The 16172-nt window shown below is 53.8% G+C and overlaps 6 protein-coding genes across 6 annotated transcripts; 5 read left to right on the top strand and 1 right to left on the bottom strand.

Moving 5' to 3' along the window:
- Positions 1 to 128: 128 nt before the first annotated feature.
- On the top strand, positions 129 to 3022 carry HER10_EVM0012865 (YSIRK family gram-positive signal peptide). The gene has a single exon (XM_035482245.1). It carries the CDS (start codon positions 380 to 382, stop codon positions 2993 to 2995), a length of 2616 nt encoding a protein of 871 aa, XP_035337826.1. The 5' UTR covers positions 129 to 379; the 3' UTR covers positions 2996 to 3022.
- A 4063-nt stretch (positions 3023 to 7085) lies between these two features.
- Positions 7086 to 9625, top strand: HER10_EVM0010430 (uncharacterized protein). The gene has a single exon (XM_035479890.1). The coding sequence runs from the start codon at positions 8002 to 8004 to the stop codon at positions 9019 to 9021; it is 1020 nt and encodes a 339-aa protein (XP_035337627.1). The 5' UTR covers positions 7086 to 8001; the 3' UTR covers positions 9022 to 9625.
- A 151-nt stretch (positions 9626 to 9776) lies between these two features.
- Positions 9777 to 11571, bottom strand: HER10_EVM0000788 (uncharacterized protein). Its single transcript, XM_035470556.1, has 3 exons — positions 11491 to 11571; positions 11308 to 11429; positions 9777 to 11193 (listed from the first exon to the last, which is right to left on the bottom strand). Exons 1-3 carry the CDS (start codon positions 11501 to 11503, stop codon positions 10147 to 10149), a joined length of 1182 nt encoding a protein of 393 aa, XP_035336838.1. The 5' UTR covers positions 11504 to 11571; the 3' UTR covers positions 9777 to 10146.
- Positions 11572 to 11909: 338 nt separating this feature from the next.
- HER10_EVM0009023 (DNA repair protein) lies at positions 11910 to 12261 on the top strand (the record flags this gene model as incomplete). The annotated part of the gene is made up of 3 exons (XM_035478525.1): positions 11910 to 12048; positions 12105 to 12159; positions 12216 to 12261. The coding sequence occupies 3 exons, from the start codon at positions 11910 to 11912 to the stop codon at positions 12259 to 12261; spliced, it is 240 nt and encodes a 79-aa protein (XP_035337505.1).
- A 131-nt stretch (positions 12262 to 12392) lies between these two features.
- Positions 12393 to 13414, top strand: HER10_EVM0002525 (repair protein Rad1/Rec1/Rad17; the record flags this gene model as incomplete). Its single annotated transcript, XM_035472231.1, has 2 exons — positions 12393 to 12570; positions 12624 to 13414. The coding sequence occupies 2 exons, from the start codon at positions 12393 to 12395 to the stop codon at positions 13412 to 13414; spliced, it is 969 nt and encodes a 322-aa protein (XP_035336981.1).
- Positions 13415 to 13954: 540 nt separating this feature from the next.
- On the top strand, positions 13955 to 15543 carry HER10_EVM0010188 (uncharacterized protein). Its single transcript, XM_035479656.1, has one exon. The coding sequence runs from the start codon at positions 14645 to 14647 to the stop codon at positions 15008 to 15010; it is 366 nt and encodes a 121-aa protein (XP_035337610.1). The 5' UTR covers positions 13955 to 14644; the 3' UTR covers positions 15011 to 15543.
- Positions 15544 to 16172: the final 629 nt, after the last annotated feature.

Genomic DNA, 16172 nt, shown 5'->3' with positions numbered 1-16172 from the left:
GGAAATTAGCACGGACCGAACACTGAGACCGCCTTTTGCTGGGGAAGGATTTGGGGGCTTACATCAACACCTAAACTCCGGTAAGATGTGCATCTGTAGGGAATCTCTGTGCGGCGGCACAGGCAGCTGAGAGTCCCTGTTGATCTTTCCGATAGACGTCTGCCTAACTTCAGATCAACTCGACACCTAGTGCACATTCTCCTCACCTCGAGTGACTCAACTACATCTTTTCTCACGTGTCCTTGGTTTTACATCTTACCCGCCTCTTACCTCGACTTATTGTTCCTCAAGATTGTTGTTTGATACCAGAGCACACCTCTCTAATCCGGTCACCTCCCCATCAATAAGTCTCATTGGATGCGGTGAGACCATCGCAATTATGGCTCCCCTGGCCGCAGACCCCCGCCAGCTCGTGGTGGTCCTCAACCCGGCTCGCCGCAAAGCCTTCTACACCCTCCTCTTCGATATCACGGGCTACATGCGCTCGCAGCTCGAGCTCAAAGACGGCGATCAAGCGGCAGACCCCGGCGGCAATCCGGCCTCGCCGTCACTCCAGGATAGGAACGCCCCGCTCTTCGTCCCGGACCGCGACGACGGACGCAGCAGCAGCCCCAGCCACCCGGACCGCGGCGGTTCCGGCGTGCACAGCGCTCAGCTGCGGGCCCTGAGGAGGGCGGCGCTGAAGCACTTTGACGGGTGGCGAAAGGAGGTCCTCGAAAAGGTCAAGGAGATTGCATCGGTTAAGGACGATGACAAGATCCTCGAAGCTAGGAAGAAGCGCTTAGATGAGCAGGAGAAGCTGAACGCAGAGTCTCCCGGCGTCGGAGAGGATTTGATCAACTTTGGCGATGCGTCTCAGGCTTCTTCTTCTCCAGCAGCGAACAAGGTCGATGAGGAGGTGGCCGCACTGCAGGAGCACTACCATCCCATCCCAAGCCGGTTCACCACAATCCCGGTGAATGATAGGAAAGAGGTGCTAAGCTGCCTCTTGGTTCTCGTTCTGTCTACTGGCTGCTACTCAGCACACTCCAGAGTCTTGGCACTTTATCTCACGTCCGCCTTCGGCCTGCCTCTCTCGGCCCTCATCGCCGAGGAGACGGAAATCGCAAAGTCTCTGGTTGAATCAGCGACCTCTTCCGAGGGCCAAAAGGCCACCATGTCCGCCGAGGCCGAGGCCGCGAAGCGACGACAGGAGAACCAAAAGAGCCGCTTCTGGAAAGTCGGTCTGGCGTCCGTGGCAGGCGCCGCAGTCATCGGCATCACGGGTGGTCTCGCGGCTCCCGTGGTCGCTGGCGCAATCGGCGGTATCATGGGCAGCGTCGGCCTGGGAGGCGTCGCGAGCTTCCTCGGCATCTTTTGGATGAACGGCGCGCTGGTAGGGACTCTCTTTGGCGCGTTCGGGGCCAAGATGACGGGCGAGATGATGGATACCTACGCCAAGGAGGTGGAAGACTTCCGCTTCCTCCCGCTCAAGGACGAATGGGGCCAGGACTATAAACGTGCCGACCCGGACGGCAAGCAGGGCGCCCGCCTCCGCGTGACAATCGGCATCAACGGCTGGCTGAATGACGAGGGCGACGTGACGAAGCCTTGGCGCAGCTTAGGAGATGAGTCGGAAGTCTTCGCCCTGCGCTACGAGATGAAGTCACTTCTCGCCCTCGGTGCTGAGCTCGAGGGTCTCGTCTCGTCGTACGCGTGGAACTATGTAAAGATTGAGATCCTCAAGCGCACTGTCCTTGCTTCGCTCTGGGCTGCTCTGTGGCCCGCCTACCTAATCAGCGCCGCTTCAAAGATTGACAACCCCTTCAACCTGGCCCGCAACCGTTCGGACAAAGCCGGTCGCGTTCTCGCTGATGCTCTCATCGCCAAGGTTCAGGGAGAAAGACCCGTGACTCTGGTCGGATATTCGCTCGGCGCTCGCGTCATCTACTCTTGTCTGCGATCACTCGCTGAGCGTCAGGCTTTTGGGCTCGTCGATACTGTGGTGCTCATCGGCGCCCCCGTGCCGTCCAACCGGGAACACTGGCAGGTCCTACGGTCCGTGGTATCGGGTCGCATCGTCAACGTGTACTCGGAAACGGACTACATTCTCGGGTTCTTATACCGCACCACCTCTCTCCAGCTAGGCATCGCGGGTCTCCAGGAAGTCAAGGACATTGAGAGAGTCGAGAACCTGAACCTGAGCGCAGAAGTCAGCGGGCACCTCCGCTACCCGAGCCTGATCGCCAAGATCTTGACACGATGCGGATTTCCGAATGTCAAGGGCGGCGAGGGCGTCATAGAAAAGGACGAAGACCTCGATATCAAGATTACGGATGAGGAGGCGGGTTCGCAGATGGGCGAGCTTATCCAGCTCGAGGCGCAACCCGATCCGCAGTCGGAGCCGCAGCCGATCAGATCCAAGCAGACTGCCAGGTTCCCGAACGAGCTGCGTCACCCGTTACATCCTGACCCGCCTGAACAGAAGAAGAAGAAGAACCCGAACCGGAACAAGGTCTCTAGATCTGGTGGTGCAGCCGTTTCGGGGTCTTTCGACCCTCTGGGAGGCGGTGGCGGGGACCCCTTGAACTTGAAAAGTCTTGGCCAGGCAAAGCAGGGACCGCGGTCGCCTCACCACGAGGAGCTCCGTAGTCTAGGCTCTCCACCTGCTGAGAAACAGGAGTCGAGAAGCGCTCGGCCTGCTGATCCCCTGAACCTCAGTGCTCTGGGGGCAAAGAAGGAAGACCCAGTTCCTACTGCTGTCGAAAATGACCCAAGTCAGCCGGGCAAAGAACCAGAGCTTCCTCCCAGGCCTTCTGCCGTCCACTCGTTCCAGAGCGATGGTGCTATAGATTCGCACCGCCGTCCAGAACTGCCAATCAGGCCCAAGACCTTTCCCGTTCCTGTTCAAGAGGAAGAAGATGATGAAAGCGATGACGGGAGCTTCAAGGGGATTCAGTTGGTTGACAATGAAGACATGACGAGTTACTCGGAGCCCCTAAGGGCCGATGACTAGACTATATATATTACAGAGACAATGTGCTGAGTTGGCCATTCATTAGGAATACAGTACTTCTTAAGCCAAATTATCGTGACTTCGCATGCTAGTAGTCTTCTAGATACAATCACTTTGACGGGACTCCCGCTGCTTTCAGTTATCAAATACCCCTGGAAAATCAGCCTGTGAAAACGGCTATTCTGAGAGTTGTAGGACAACCTAGCTGTGGAAGGTGGCTCACCCCAAAAGAGGACTTCTAACGTACCTCCAGAATCGCCTATTTAGAACCGCTCTCCGCGCATGGGATTGCACCTCGCTAGCAGTCTCCAGCCCGCTGAGGTCTTCGGTCACTGTGTGGGTGCGAAACTCACAGACCGACAGTCGAATCCCTCTGTCGGATGGCACAAGATGACTTGCAGTATCATCATCCCACCAACCCAACCGCCAGGATCTTTCGCCAAGGTAAATTCCGAGGAGATATCGTTCGTTTCTGACCGCTATCACCTGTGTATTCAATAATGAAGCATCCGCAGAAGACGCTCGACAGTCTCCGGCCAGCTCTGGACAACACATCGCCCTCGACATGAAAAGGAAGGTCAACACAACAAAACCTTGGGAGTCTTGAACGAGATTCCTCCAACCCATACTCCAATCTCACCCTGCCCCTCATCCGCAGGAGAATTCTGACAGGTCACTTCGCCTTGGCTGGGAGAAGAGACAAGAGTTGAAAGGGGTCTTATTTATATGATGCTTTTGGGCTCGGAGCTGAGCGCAAAAGAGACGCTAATTGGGCTCGTCTATAATTTCCCCCCTTCTCACTATTCGACTTCCCCATCATTCTTTACTACCCAGCCTTCTACTGTACTTGAACCCAGATACCTATCGAATACAAATGTATTGTTCTCTTTGATATATCAGTACCACGTAGGACTGGTCTGAACAAGGCATCGGATCCACAACTCCAGTCACTTTCAACAGAAGCCAGCTTAACATCATCAGCCCCCAGACTCACATCAATATCTGTATTTCTTTTCTTTCTCCTTTGACCCTAAAGGTTCGTTCATATGATCATTGCTAGCTAAGCAGTATCAGTCCCGAGGGTATAGTATAGGCTTGAATCGATGGTTCACAACTCTATTTATCGAGACACCCTCCAGGAGAGACAGTGGCACGAAGCCACTTGGACTACTGAGACTCAAAATCTGTCACCCGTTGACTTCTTCCTGGAAAAGTGCTTGCCCCCCTCAAGGAGGAGACGTAGAGATGCCGTTCTTACTTGGCGGGAAGTGAATCAACAAAAGAGGACAGAAAGACCGGTAAGCCTTCCTTCATCGCTTGTTTATTTGATTTAATGGATATGTACGCTTCAACCGCAGTAGCCATAGGATAGGATGGGTCGTACTATAGTCACACAAAATATCAAGCATCTCAATCTACTTGATTGCTCAGGTCATGAGTGATATGCACAGCAACGATTTTGCTCCATAGTCTTGGTGTGGATGTGTTCCAGGCTAGTAGAACCATGACCAAAATAGGAAATGCGATACTAAACCAACTGCTTGCAGCATGTCAAGAGGGACGCCGTCACCATGAGTACACACCAAAAGAGAGCTTGTCTTATATGACAGCGCCCTTGCTACGTGAGACTGGGCTAAGCTGACCTGTCAGCCAGCCACAGCCATGATTACCTTACGCAGACACATATTCAGAGCTGAGCTATGAACAGCGCGCCATGTTCATAAGCCAGTGGAAGCCATGGGTGCAAGCCCTGTCGCGTCTGATGCGAAACTTGCACGGAAAAGCTTACGGTTCGCGGCCGACAAAGTTAAGATGGAGAGAGGCCGGCACTTTAGCGATCACGAGGTTTCCTCGCCACACCATTGGGTTCTGCTTTCTAGATGTCGTCTGCTCCCCCGCTCAAAGTTCCGATGAAGCTGCCTTACGCAACAAAACATGTGTGGGGCAGAATTGAAAGCATTCCACAACCAAGGGATCTGCCAATTGCCACGGCAGTATCGGTGTGGGTGTGCGGAGTAGTGGTTGGTGGTTGTAGGTTTGCAGGTTTGTGCTTGAACTAAGCTTTGGGCCGCTTGAGACTAATAGGACAGAAGCAGCGTTTGAATACACTCCCGATGCTGAGATATTGGGTCTTGAACCAGTCTGATATTGTGAGGCTTAGACGGACCCGAAAAGAATTATTTGCAACGACAAGCTCCGCCAAAAAGCGGCAACCCGTTCGGAGATGTAGCGTCATGCATCCTTCGGGAGTGACATGCAGCCGAACGGGACCCGTTCGACGATACGGTTTTTGACGGAGATAATACGATGCAGATTCTCAGCGACTCCGGAAGGCACCTATGCTTTTTTCCCTCACCTTCTGCACCGAGCAGGCTGAGGTCCAAGCCTTGAGGGTCGTTGAAGAAGAAGAATGGAACCAGTGAGATTGCGGATGGCAGTGAATGGGGCGAAGGAGAAGATTTTGGCGTAGATGCATGAAGCGGAGGCAGGGAAGGGCGGGATGACCGCAGGGATGGGAGGGTTTGGAAAGGTGATTGGCTGCGATGAAAAGGACCCCTGTTCCTGAGACGGTAGGGGACGGGCTTGTAAGGCGGCTGTTGGGTCTGTGTAGTCGAGGCGGTCAGTCGAGGTCAGATGAGCCCATGGCCGGAGGGGTTTGCGGCCATAGGGCAAGCGGTATTACAAGGAGGCTGATGGCAAGTTCAAAGTGCGCAGGCCATCGCGGAGTGGAAGAGTGTGTGTTTGCGAAGGACAGCCGAAGAAGCGCGCCGTTGGCTCGGGTTTCTCCTGTGTCAGGTCCGGCAGGTCTTCGTCGTGGCCTGAATCTGGCCTCTTGGTGGCCTCAATCCCTGCAGGATGTGGTGATGCAGCGAGGGGTTTTTTGTGAGGGGGGAAGTGATGAAGCCTATGCACCTCAGGAAGCAGATGAGCGACCTTTTGTCAGTCGCTCTAGTGTAGAACATGGAAGGCACCCGTGATGTCCGGGTTCGCCATTTCGGTCCGTCATGTTGCGGTTTCCCGGGCTGAGCGACGAGTTGGCTCGATGCGGATGTCATAGGCCAAGGATTGTCGCTCAAGCGTGTGATGGAAAATGACTCGGGTTGCCCCTGTCCGACAGCTGATGGTTGTTGACAGACCCAGGGAGGCAGAACGGCCGATTTGCCTTGTTTTAACTCCCCAAATCCAAAGTCCGTCATCTCTACCGGTAGTGTACTACGTAGGTAGAAAAAGCGACAGTATGAAACTTGAGAGACGCAGGACCGGTTGCGAGAAAACGAGGCGCCCACCATCCCAACGGCGGAATCGAGGTCGACGATCGCGTGTTCCAGGCCCTGCACGACCAATGGACTTTGGAAAAGTGTAGAACGAATCAGTGATGACCATTGTTGTGCTGTCGTAGTCACGTACAAAGTAGAGTACTACCGGTAGGTATTGCAGTGTACTAGTATCCGTAGTTTGCTCCGGCATGTTCAGTCCGAAGAAGGAAATATACCTTGGCTTACCCGTGGTTCGGTGGAGGTACCTCGAGCGAAGCGGCGGGAGGAAAGATACCTTAGGGGTCCAAGTACCGGGCACAGCAGTGACAGACCTGAGAGAATGGAAGTGCGGGGCTATTTTATCTCAAAGGCTCAAAGTCCGCGATTTGGCCCGACATATTGACATTTAGGATTTGGGATGGGGACCTTGCAAGACTGCCCGTGAACCTCAAGAATCCAACGTCTGAGGGTATCCCTAATGTGATCTCAAGAAAGTCAATCATAGGAAGCTGCCAGCCATAAAAGGTACGTGCGTGCAGACAGTTCCTTCGCTGAGCTACCATTTCGGGCCATGTACGTGAGAATAAGGCAAGGTGCATTGCGGTAGGCACGGTGAGAAGGCGCTACGGACCATGAGGCGTAGCATATGAAGCAGGCACCAAAATCTTAGCACGGTCCAGTAATATCAAGAGATGGGAACCCTCGATTCGAGATACCTACCTCAAGGTACCATGGAAGGTACTGGTCATTTATCAGATAGGTTGTTTTTCTTGAAGGATGGGAAGGGGATGAAGATGGGTGGTGCCTCCTGTTTTATTTTTGTCAGCCAAGGCATTCCCCGTCCACCACAGTCCAGTCTTCCAGTCCCAATCCCAGCTCTCCAGTGCCAGTCTTAGTTTTTTCTTTTTTCCTTCCCTCCTTTGACACTCCAACCGCAGTCGCCGCAGTCGCCGCTGCACACACCTCACACACCTTACCTAGCAGACGTGCCCGGGGAAAGGGCACCATCTCAGTCATTATTTTTTATTTACCTCAAGGTTGGGGTACTCTATACGTACTTCGTCTTCGCACCTTCTTTTGAAGGAGCCCGCGCCTGAATCCCCGTCCCACGTCCACGTCCCACTCCAAAGGCCCCACGATCAAATATCCACACCCTGCACCTGGATTCCCCATTACAACTCACCAACGCTCACGCAACACGCCCTCGCCTCGCCTGCCTCGCCCTCCCACCCTACCCGCCTCTCGCCGCTGACTTCCGACTTCTTCCCGTTCACACTCTCCCGTATTCACGGTTTCTTCTCTTTTTCGACTGCCCTTCGTTGGAAAAGAAATTTGTCCCCAACATTCTTCACGCCAATACGACAACAACAACAACCTACGTTCAAGCGCAGACCGCTTCACCTTTTGAACTCCCTTCTTCAGACGACACAGCAACAGATCGGCCCCTAGCTCCTTCCCGAACCCCCCTCTTTCCCTGACCGTGACGTACGATTCAATAAACCGGTCGACGGCAAATTTTACGACTTCCCCTCCACCGGCCTTGACGAAGACCCCTCGACTTCTTCCACAGCCGCATATCAGTTCCCACCTTCCACAGGCAATCTGTGAGCGGACCAAGAGCACAGTACAGAGGCGGCGTCACCAACGCTTGTCCTCTCCGTTGCGGGCTGCTACGAAGATACCACCCGACTGCACAACTATTGCGCCAAACTCAGCTGCAAATCCCACTCTTTCCAGCCGATCCCCAAAATGAAGGGACGCCCTATCGACCAGCTCGTTTACGAGCACATGTTTCCCAAGCCTCGCGCGAGCGACCCTCAAAATTTCCATGCTCTCTTGCAGCGCAGCCTGATTTTGGAAGTTCGTCAAGAGGTTCACTCCTTCTACGGCCATCTCGACACCCAAGAAGCCAAGTACCCGGGCTTGGATTACTGCAACCCCATCCACCGTATCCGTCTGAGTCGTTGGACCTGGCACCGCCGCTTATTCCGAGCGTTTGACAACCTCCATCTGACCCCTAACGAGATCGCGGGCCTTACCAAATGGGAGGGCACAAGATGGGCCAAGGAGCGCTACGAGAAGGAGCAAGGCATCTCCATTAGAGATACTGCCGGCGATGGATTCCCTGACTGGATCGAGCCGGAAGATCGTCCAGCGGCCCCGGTTCGAAACCCTCGATCAAGGTCTGTCGATACAGATGATGCCACTGATCCTGGAGACGAGGACATGGACGGTGAAGAGAGTGACGAGGAACTCGAGAGCGTCGGTGTTGCTCTGAACCAGCGATTGAGAGAGAGGGCAGCACGACGAGAGGCTGGAGACATGTCTACGGTCTTGGACGAGGAATGGGAACAGTGGTTAAAGAACGTTATTGAGAGTGGCGAGCTGCCATATCTCTCAAACGACGACATCTCACCATCGAGAGCCGATCCGGCAGCCGTTGCAGTTGTGCCGCAAGCACTCTTCCCCCCTCGCATGCTGAGCGCTGCCCGCGCTGGTCAGTGGCAAGATATACCCGACTTCCTCCACGACATTATCCGCCGTACGCTTGAGAACCAGAACTCGAGCAGTGGCGAGGAGACTGCAGCACCTCCTCGCTTGCCCTCTATTTCAAGTCGCAATGCGGCACGGGAACGCAGAGGCACTGACGAACATCACATTGGCGGAATCTCAAACTGGAGACGTACATATTCGGATCTGCGACTCCCTGTCGGCGACAGCGCAGCTAGCCCAAATTTGCAGAGGACGGCACAGGCACCCGGGGCCTAGGAAGTTTCGGCGCCTGAAGTTCCCTCTCGTGGGCCTGAAACATTCGTTGACCAAACGAATGTGATAACCGGGGAAGAGCTATCTCGAACTGTGCATGAGATTATGTTGCCCACCAGACGTCAACCGACAATAGATCGACCGATCATAAACCCGCTGACCGGCGAGTTTGATGTCGACGCTTACCATGCTTTATGGGCCAGCCCTTACCCTTCAACTTTCGTATACTCCGACCCAAGCACCTGGAGCCAAATATGGAACTGGGCCCCGTTGTCGACCGGAGAAGACCTGAGATTTCCGTGATCACAGCTACGGGTATACCGCTGGATTTCTTCAAACGCCTCAACCCACATCTTCAGTCGAAGAGGCGATTTCTTTAGTCTGATTCAAATTTTTCAATACTAGAGTTCCTTGAGTCTTTGGGCAAAGGGAGGATCGCCCCAACAAGGCGACAACCCACTACACATCACTCGGTTATTCCCCCATACGGCGTTGGAAGGATTGCTCTTATGCTTCTGTGGGATTGCAAGGGATTGGATGAGCGAGCACAAGAAATTATGAGGAAACGAGAACTCTCTGCATTTCGAGGCCCGCTTCCAGGGAGGCCGTTTGTATCTAGCTAAGAGACCTTAGTTATAAAAGTGCTACTTTTGGCGATAACCCTGCTCAATTACCTGCCTACGTGTCCAACGTGCCATGTCAGTAAAAGTCTCATGCTCGTGGAGATGATTCAGATGCGATTAAGGGATGCGGCTTTTGGTAAAATAACTCAATTCAGTCGTTGGCTCGACATAGTAGCCTCGCGGCCTTTCCCGAACGCCACGACCCGACCTGACTAGAAGCACACTGCTGGTAATCTTCCGGAAAGCTCTATCTGATAGTCCCTTATCAAGTAGAGAAAATTACAGTCGCCACCCAACGCCAACTCCTTGAACCTGCAAACCCATCCCAGCCCAATGTTTTTCTTTTCGTTGCACTTACTTCGTGACCAACCAAGCCCTACGACACACGACGCACCCTATGCGACCGCCGCCTCAACCCCCCCGAAGGATTTTCGGTAACCTTTGGGGTTTCTTGCTGCGGCGTCACATGCCTTGGATCGCCCTTCCCGGGTCTCATCGAGCCCTTCTACGGCTCGAGGTGAGACCATTCGGGGATGGCCTTGATCTGCTGCCACATGTACTTCTCCAACTTATTGGCGCTCTTCGCATACGGCGTAGACTCGTTATTGTACTTGCGACAGTTGTCGAAGACGAGCTTGGCATCCCTGATAAAGTCCTCTGGCGTGGCGTACTGATCTGCTTCGAGTTTGGTCTCCATCGTACTAAGATCCATGGGTTCCTTGATAACTTCGTAGTAATCGGCGACGTCGTCCTTGTTGACGGGCACGAGGAAGGGCCAGGCTGACTGGTGGTTCTGCAGGTCGTTGAGGAGGTGGAGAAGCTGGTTGTAGTTGGGACCATGGCGGGGCTGGCGGGCAAGCTCGTCCATATCGGGCGACCAGCCTGATGCGCGGATGGCGCTGATGGTGAGCGGGTCGATTGGCTTGGCGCCAGACTTCCATTCTTTTGGCGGAGCATGGACAATGTGCGATTTCGAGTAGGCGCGGATCTTTGCCTGGACGCACTCTTTTTGCTTCAAGAGCATGCGACCCATTTCGAGATACCGGATGCGGGGCAGCATTGAACACTGCATGATCGTACCGCCCTCGTAATCCTTGATGTAACCCATCCATACGCTCTTATCCAGCGTGATCTCTTTGGTGAAACCTTGCTTTTTGAAGTATCCAATGGCATAATTGTCGGCATACGTGAGGAAGTGCATCACGTCGCTGGTCGCCTTGACATAGTCCTTCAAGTGGGACATGAGATGCGCGCCGTATCCCTTAACCTGCTGATCAGAACTAATGGCGCAGAAGACGATTTCGGCGAACTGGCGGCCCTTGAAGGGGCGGTAGGTGATGCCACCGACGACCTCGAGGGGCTTCTTGACGATCGCGATGGACAAGTGGGTCCGGTCGTAGACGAGTCGCGCGATGTAGTCTTTCGGCATTTTGGGGAGCTGCTTTTGGAAGATGCATTTGAGGCCGGTGAGGATGATGAGGGATTCGCGCTCGTTGTCGTTGTTGACTACCCGGAACTCGATCTCGCCGGTGCGCTCTTCGATGACGGCGGGCTGTCGCAAATCATGGTCAGCTTCGGCGGATCTAGGTGGAGGACGCGCAAGGAGAGCGCGTAGCGGGCATCAACCGCGCGATGGTCGCGACGCAGTTTGAGGAGTAGAACTCACCTTTTCGGGGAAGGGGATGGGCTTCATCGCCGGCTTCTTTTCTGGTTCGGCCGACTCATTGTGCTTGACCCGTTTATTCGCGATCGGAGAGGATGGCTCCTCCTCAGCCTTGCGCTTCGTGGCTGTGACGCGATGTTAGCACGTGCCTGAGGCTACATGTTGAATAGCGACCATGCGACTTACTCTCTTCCTTCATTTTGACCTCGATCGCGAGCCTTCGCAGGCCTATTTCGATGAACCTTGTCGATGGATGATGTCGAGGTGGTTCCTGGACGGTTGATGACATGCCGCGCTAGGCCCTGCCGTTTCTCCGTTGCCGGATGGCGCCAAGTGGGTCTATGCACAAGGGGAAAGTGGGATGGAGCTAAGCCCTTTCTGGTTCAGGCCACAATTCACGGTGGGACCCTTTGGAGCTCAGAACACGTTTGGGGGAAGCTACAACCCGCGCTTCATGATCTCCCATTGACAGCACTCTCCGGATACATCTGGACATTCACGACTCTGTGCAAGCCCTGTTCAACGGTCCGGACCACCTTCTGCGACATCGACGCAAACGACTCAGACACGAAAGAACAATCAATTGTCTTCTCCCCGATTAGCAGATGGACTCCTCGTTGCTTGAGGTCTGGCAAGCTGCTGCTAGCACGCCGTTCCAACCCGCTGTCGCCAAGGATTCCCAATTCTTCATTGCGTTCCTTCTTCTCCTCATTGGCGTTGCTATCACTGGTTTCTTCGCTCTGAGTAAGCTCTGTTCGAGAACATTCATTCGAAATTCATCGCCTAATCTTTCAATGCAGACCGTTCCCTCATCAACATCCCAGCGCTTGGCGTGCCTGCCTCAGCTGCAATTGCGTAAGCCAGACGGCCTTCATTCCCCAGTCGAGATCCTGTACTAATATCGCACTTAGATTCGGCACGGTTTACATGTTCTGCGCGGTCGGAGTCTACGTCTAAGATACCCCAAGAAGCTTTTCGAGTCGGCGGCGACCTTGTACTTTAGAAAACAACCAAGAACTTTCATTTCACCAATCTCTCCATATCGGGTGACTTTCCAAATACACAGTTCTGCAGCGTCAGTAGAAGTCATGTCGGCTGCTCTTCCCCAACCCAGTGCGGTACCGCAGCCGCTGTTCCGCGCTGTGGCCAGCTCGACGAGACCGCTCTACCAGTTGCTGAGGACCATCAGCTTCTCCAACAAGGTCCATGTTCAACTCCAGGAAGATGGCATCAGGTTTGCTGCCGATCTGTCTAGGGTTATGCAAGGCAAGTTTGGCGACGAGTATATGTAGTGGGCAGGATGACTGACCATCGTCTAGGTACTGCCTTCCTCGACAAGAAACTATTTACGTCCTACTCTCTGAATCTTGCGGAGGACGAGCCATTGCCTAACTTTCAAATCACACTTCCAGCACTTCTCGAGACGCTTCAGATTTTCGGCGCCGTGGACATTGCGACGCGCACGCAAAAGGCCGAGCAGGACCCGTACCGTAGTAATCTCCGCAATTACCGACCAGATGCGTTTAGTAACCAGACTCTTGGAATTGGCGGGACTTGCAGCCTGGTATATACCGAAGAGGGCGGCCAATTCAACATTATCATCGAGGAAAGCGGGGTCAAGACTACCGCCAGCCTCACAACCTATCTGCCGGAAATCCCAGAGGAGATACCCTTTGACCGGGAAAACCTGTCTTTCAAAATCATCATGCAGGCGCGCTACCTTCTTGACGCCTTGGCCGAGCTTGCACCCACCGGCCCCAGCCGCCTAACCATATCAGCCTCGAAGAATCAACCCTACCTTTCCCTTTCCGGTGCTGGCGACCTGGGGTCGTCCAGCGTGGACTTTGCCAAAGGCCGCGAGCTACTGGAGACCTTTTCAATCCAGGATCGATGGACCCAGACTTACAAATTCGATCTGATCAAGTCTTCGAGCGAGGCGATGCGAATTGCTAGCAAAATTAGCTTCCGCGGCGATGCCCAAGGCGTTCTGAGCTTGCAATTCATGGTTGAGGTGGAGGGCGGCGGAGTCAGCTTTCTGGATTTCCGATTTGTGCCATTCATCACGCACGAGGACGATGAGGACGAAGAGGGACAGGATGAGGATGAGTAATTCAAGGCAACGTGGTGCCCTGCCCTACCTGCCGTAGCACATAGATGAATGATCATGGAATTTTCCCAGGGGTACCGGTATCGCAACGGGTTCGAGTTTTTCGTTGCTATCTCTGGCTTTTCGCATACCTTCCGCTTGCGTCAACTTTGACAATAGGCCGTGCTGCATTCCCGAAGCTAGGGCGAACAATGTGTAGCGCTAGCCTTTCCTTGAAGAATTTGGCTCCCAGTCCGCATATACGCCATGTGCGCCTCCCTTGAGAATGACAGCTCGGCTGTTGACCCACGGTCTTCACGCCGGCCTGCTGCCAACAGCATCGATCGCGGGAGCCTTGTGGCTCTTGCCTTTGGTAGAGGCAGCAGGTGGCCTGTCCTGCGGGATGTGATGGCTCTTGAGAGAACATGACGCGCTTGGTGTCTAGTGAACGTCCATTCCTCTCGCAGCATTCCAGCCCTCGGCCAAGCCACCATGGAGCCGGATAGCGAGAACTGGCAAGCCTGTTCCCAGCAGGCCGGGGCTTACACAATGGGCCGGCCGAGGCAGAAATGTGGCCGTGAGGAATTTGTTCGCAAACGGCAAGGGCGTTGACGGGGCGTTGCGACGGACTTGTTGATGTCTCAGTCGGGCTGAGGTATGCGCAGAGGCTGCGCGGACTGCGCGGGGGCATGCTTGGGCATGTTGGCTGGAATCTTTGTCGTTCCTGATCCCATCATGGGCGTTGTCAGTCGGCGTGTCTGTGTTGACAGCGGCCACACATTTTTTGCCCACGTCGCCCTCCCCGCTCTCTCTTCCCACCCGGTAGATATATCTCTCGTCCGCTTGCGGAAGCATCCTGCCCCGCCTCTGCCTTTTGCGGACGTACCATCGCGAACCGGTCCTGAACTAAATATCCTATCCTTCGACTTGTGGTGGTTATAGCTCCATCTTATTTTTCCCTACTGCGCTTTTCTCAACTTTCCTTTGAACGCCTCTCGAAAATCCCACCATCCTTTCGGCTTTGATCTATCGTGTCCATCTGACAATTCGATCCTACCGCGTGGCTGCTCTTTTGTTCGCCATCACCAATCTCAGACTCATCTCTTTGCTCTCGTGTCTTTAAAACCTCGTGGTCCAACCCGCCCATCCATCTCGATTTCCGTTCTCAGCAGCACAACGCTCTCAACGCCTTTTCCAACAATCAAAAAACTCAAACAATAGTCCTTGTTGACTACATCTTCCCAACTCCCTTCAATGAACACCCCTGGATCCTTCGGAATCGTCGATTACTCATTCCCAATGTGGTCCAAGAAGCACGTCGGCTCCTGGCTCGATGCCTTCAAGCCCGGTCGCCGCTCCTCCACCTCTTCTTCCTCTACTGCCTCTTCATCGGCCCCGTCCTCGCCCCGGTCCGCCACTTTCTCCCTGTCCTCGCGCCTGAGTTCCAACAGCCGGAGCGGGTCCTTGGCCTCTCTGACATCGATGGGCACCATGGAGGAGCAAGAGTCCCTAATGGGCGACCAGCCGAAGCAGGCCGCTTACGTGCCTCGCCACGCGGCCAAGTCGTTCATGAAGACGACTACCTCCAAGGAGATTCGCAAGCAAAGCGAGATTATGTGAATAATCACCGATCTCGGATACCCGATCAAACAAAAAACAAAAACTCCAAAAAAATACAACATTCGATACCCGGAAAGTTACCATTCTTCGGCTCGGCCTACTCCAAGAGGCCCAATGTCGTCAGACTACGACGTTCCAAAGATTCCATCGAGATGGTAGACTATACCATCTCACTAACATCTTCTTCCCTTGAGTCAAACATCATTTACTCAATCATTCCTATTTCGAATGATCATCGACGCAGTCTCATGCAGTCATTATCAACGGCGCTTGCTCGCTTTTTGCCACTTGGCAAGGATAGAAAGTTTTTGGCGGTTTGAAGACGTCCAGGAATAGGCCACGAAATGAGCCTACATTCTCTTTTGTACAAGGAATCATCACTCACCAGATCTAAAAGGCCAACACAAGGGCCGCAGAATCGGGATGAGGTTAGAAGGATGAGATGCTAGCAATGCGACATCGCGCAACTAATAGCAAGATTTGGACTCGGCAGCCCGAGCCAATCAGATTAATACCCAACACTTTTTACATCAAAACCCTTCCAATGTGACTCTCTTTTCCCGTGCTGACATGCCGCCCGTATTTGCTTGTAACAACTCAACTGAAGAGCCAGATTTGGCAGCGGCTCGCGAATCCGACGCTGACCGGCCGAAAGACGAGGATCTGATATGAATCGTACATTAAATTGGCATTGTGCAAATGCAGACCCTCTCTCCCGCCGCTGACGGACCTCATCGTGCTCTTGCGCGCGTCGATCTGTAATACTGTACGTCCGTATGCAGTCTCCACCCTTAAGAATCATTCTATTACTTCCATTGCGGACCTTTTCTCGGCAGGATCGGATCTAGGAGGTAAACCCAAAGACTGGAGAGTGTCCTGAGCTGCTGAGCATAATCGAATCATCGATGCCAAGTTGGGGCTTTGTGCGTGTTTACGTCCGTATGGACTCTCCATGGGCCACACGCACTGAACAGCAAGAGCATCAAGGGAAATCCATGGAAGATACGGACGGGGCGACAGACAATAGATATGGGGTTTACCAGCCAGGGTGGAGGACATGGGGCCAGAAATCACCGAGACCGACAGCTTTTCTACATGAAATAGAAAAAGACTCGAAAGGAAAAAGCAAGCCTGCCTCGGAAAAGCTGGAGAGAACGAACCA

The sequence above is a fragment of the Colletotrichum scovillei genome (genome assembly GCF_011075155.1).
Source record: "Colletotrichum scovillei strain TJNH1 chromosome Unknown Contig00002, whole genome shotgun sequence".
Classification (NCBI taxonomy): domain Eukaryota; kingdom Fungi; phylum Ascomycota; class Sordariomycetes; order Glomerellales; family Glomerellaceae; genus Colletotrichum; species Colletotrichum scovillei.
The sequence above is the reverse complement of the archived record's forward strand: the minus strand, read 5'-3'. Positions and strand labels throughout refer to the sequence as shown.

Bases quoted from the DNA above. Each gene is read 5' to 3' on its own strand.
- HER10_EVM0012865 (XM_035482245.1), top strand. From the start codon at position 380: ATGGCTCCCCTGGCCGCAGACCCCCGCCAGCTCGTGGTGGTCCTCAAC.
- HER10_EVM0010430 (XM_035479890.1), top strand. From the start codon at position 8,002: ATGAAGGGACGCCCTATCGACCAGCTCGTTTACGAGCACATGTTTCCC.
- HER10_EVM0000788 (XM_035470556.1), bottom strand. The intron at 11,194-11,307 runs GTGAGTTCTACT...GATTTGCGACAG, and splicing joins CCATCCCCTTCCCCGAAAAG to CCCGCCGTCATCGAAGAGCG.
- HER10_EVM0010188 (XM_035479656.1), top strand. From the start codon at position 14,645: ATGAACACCCCTGGATCCTTCGGAATCGTCGATTACTCATTCCCAATG.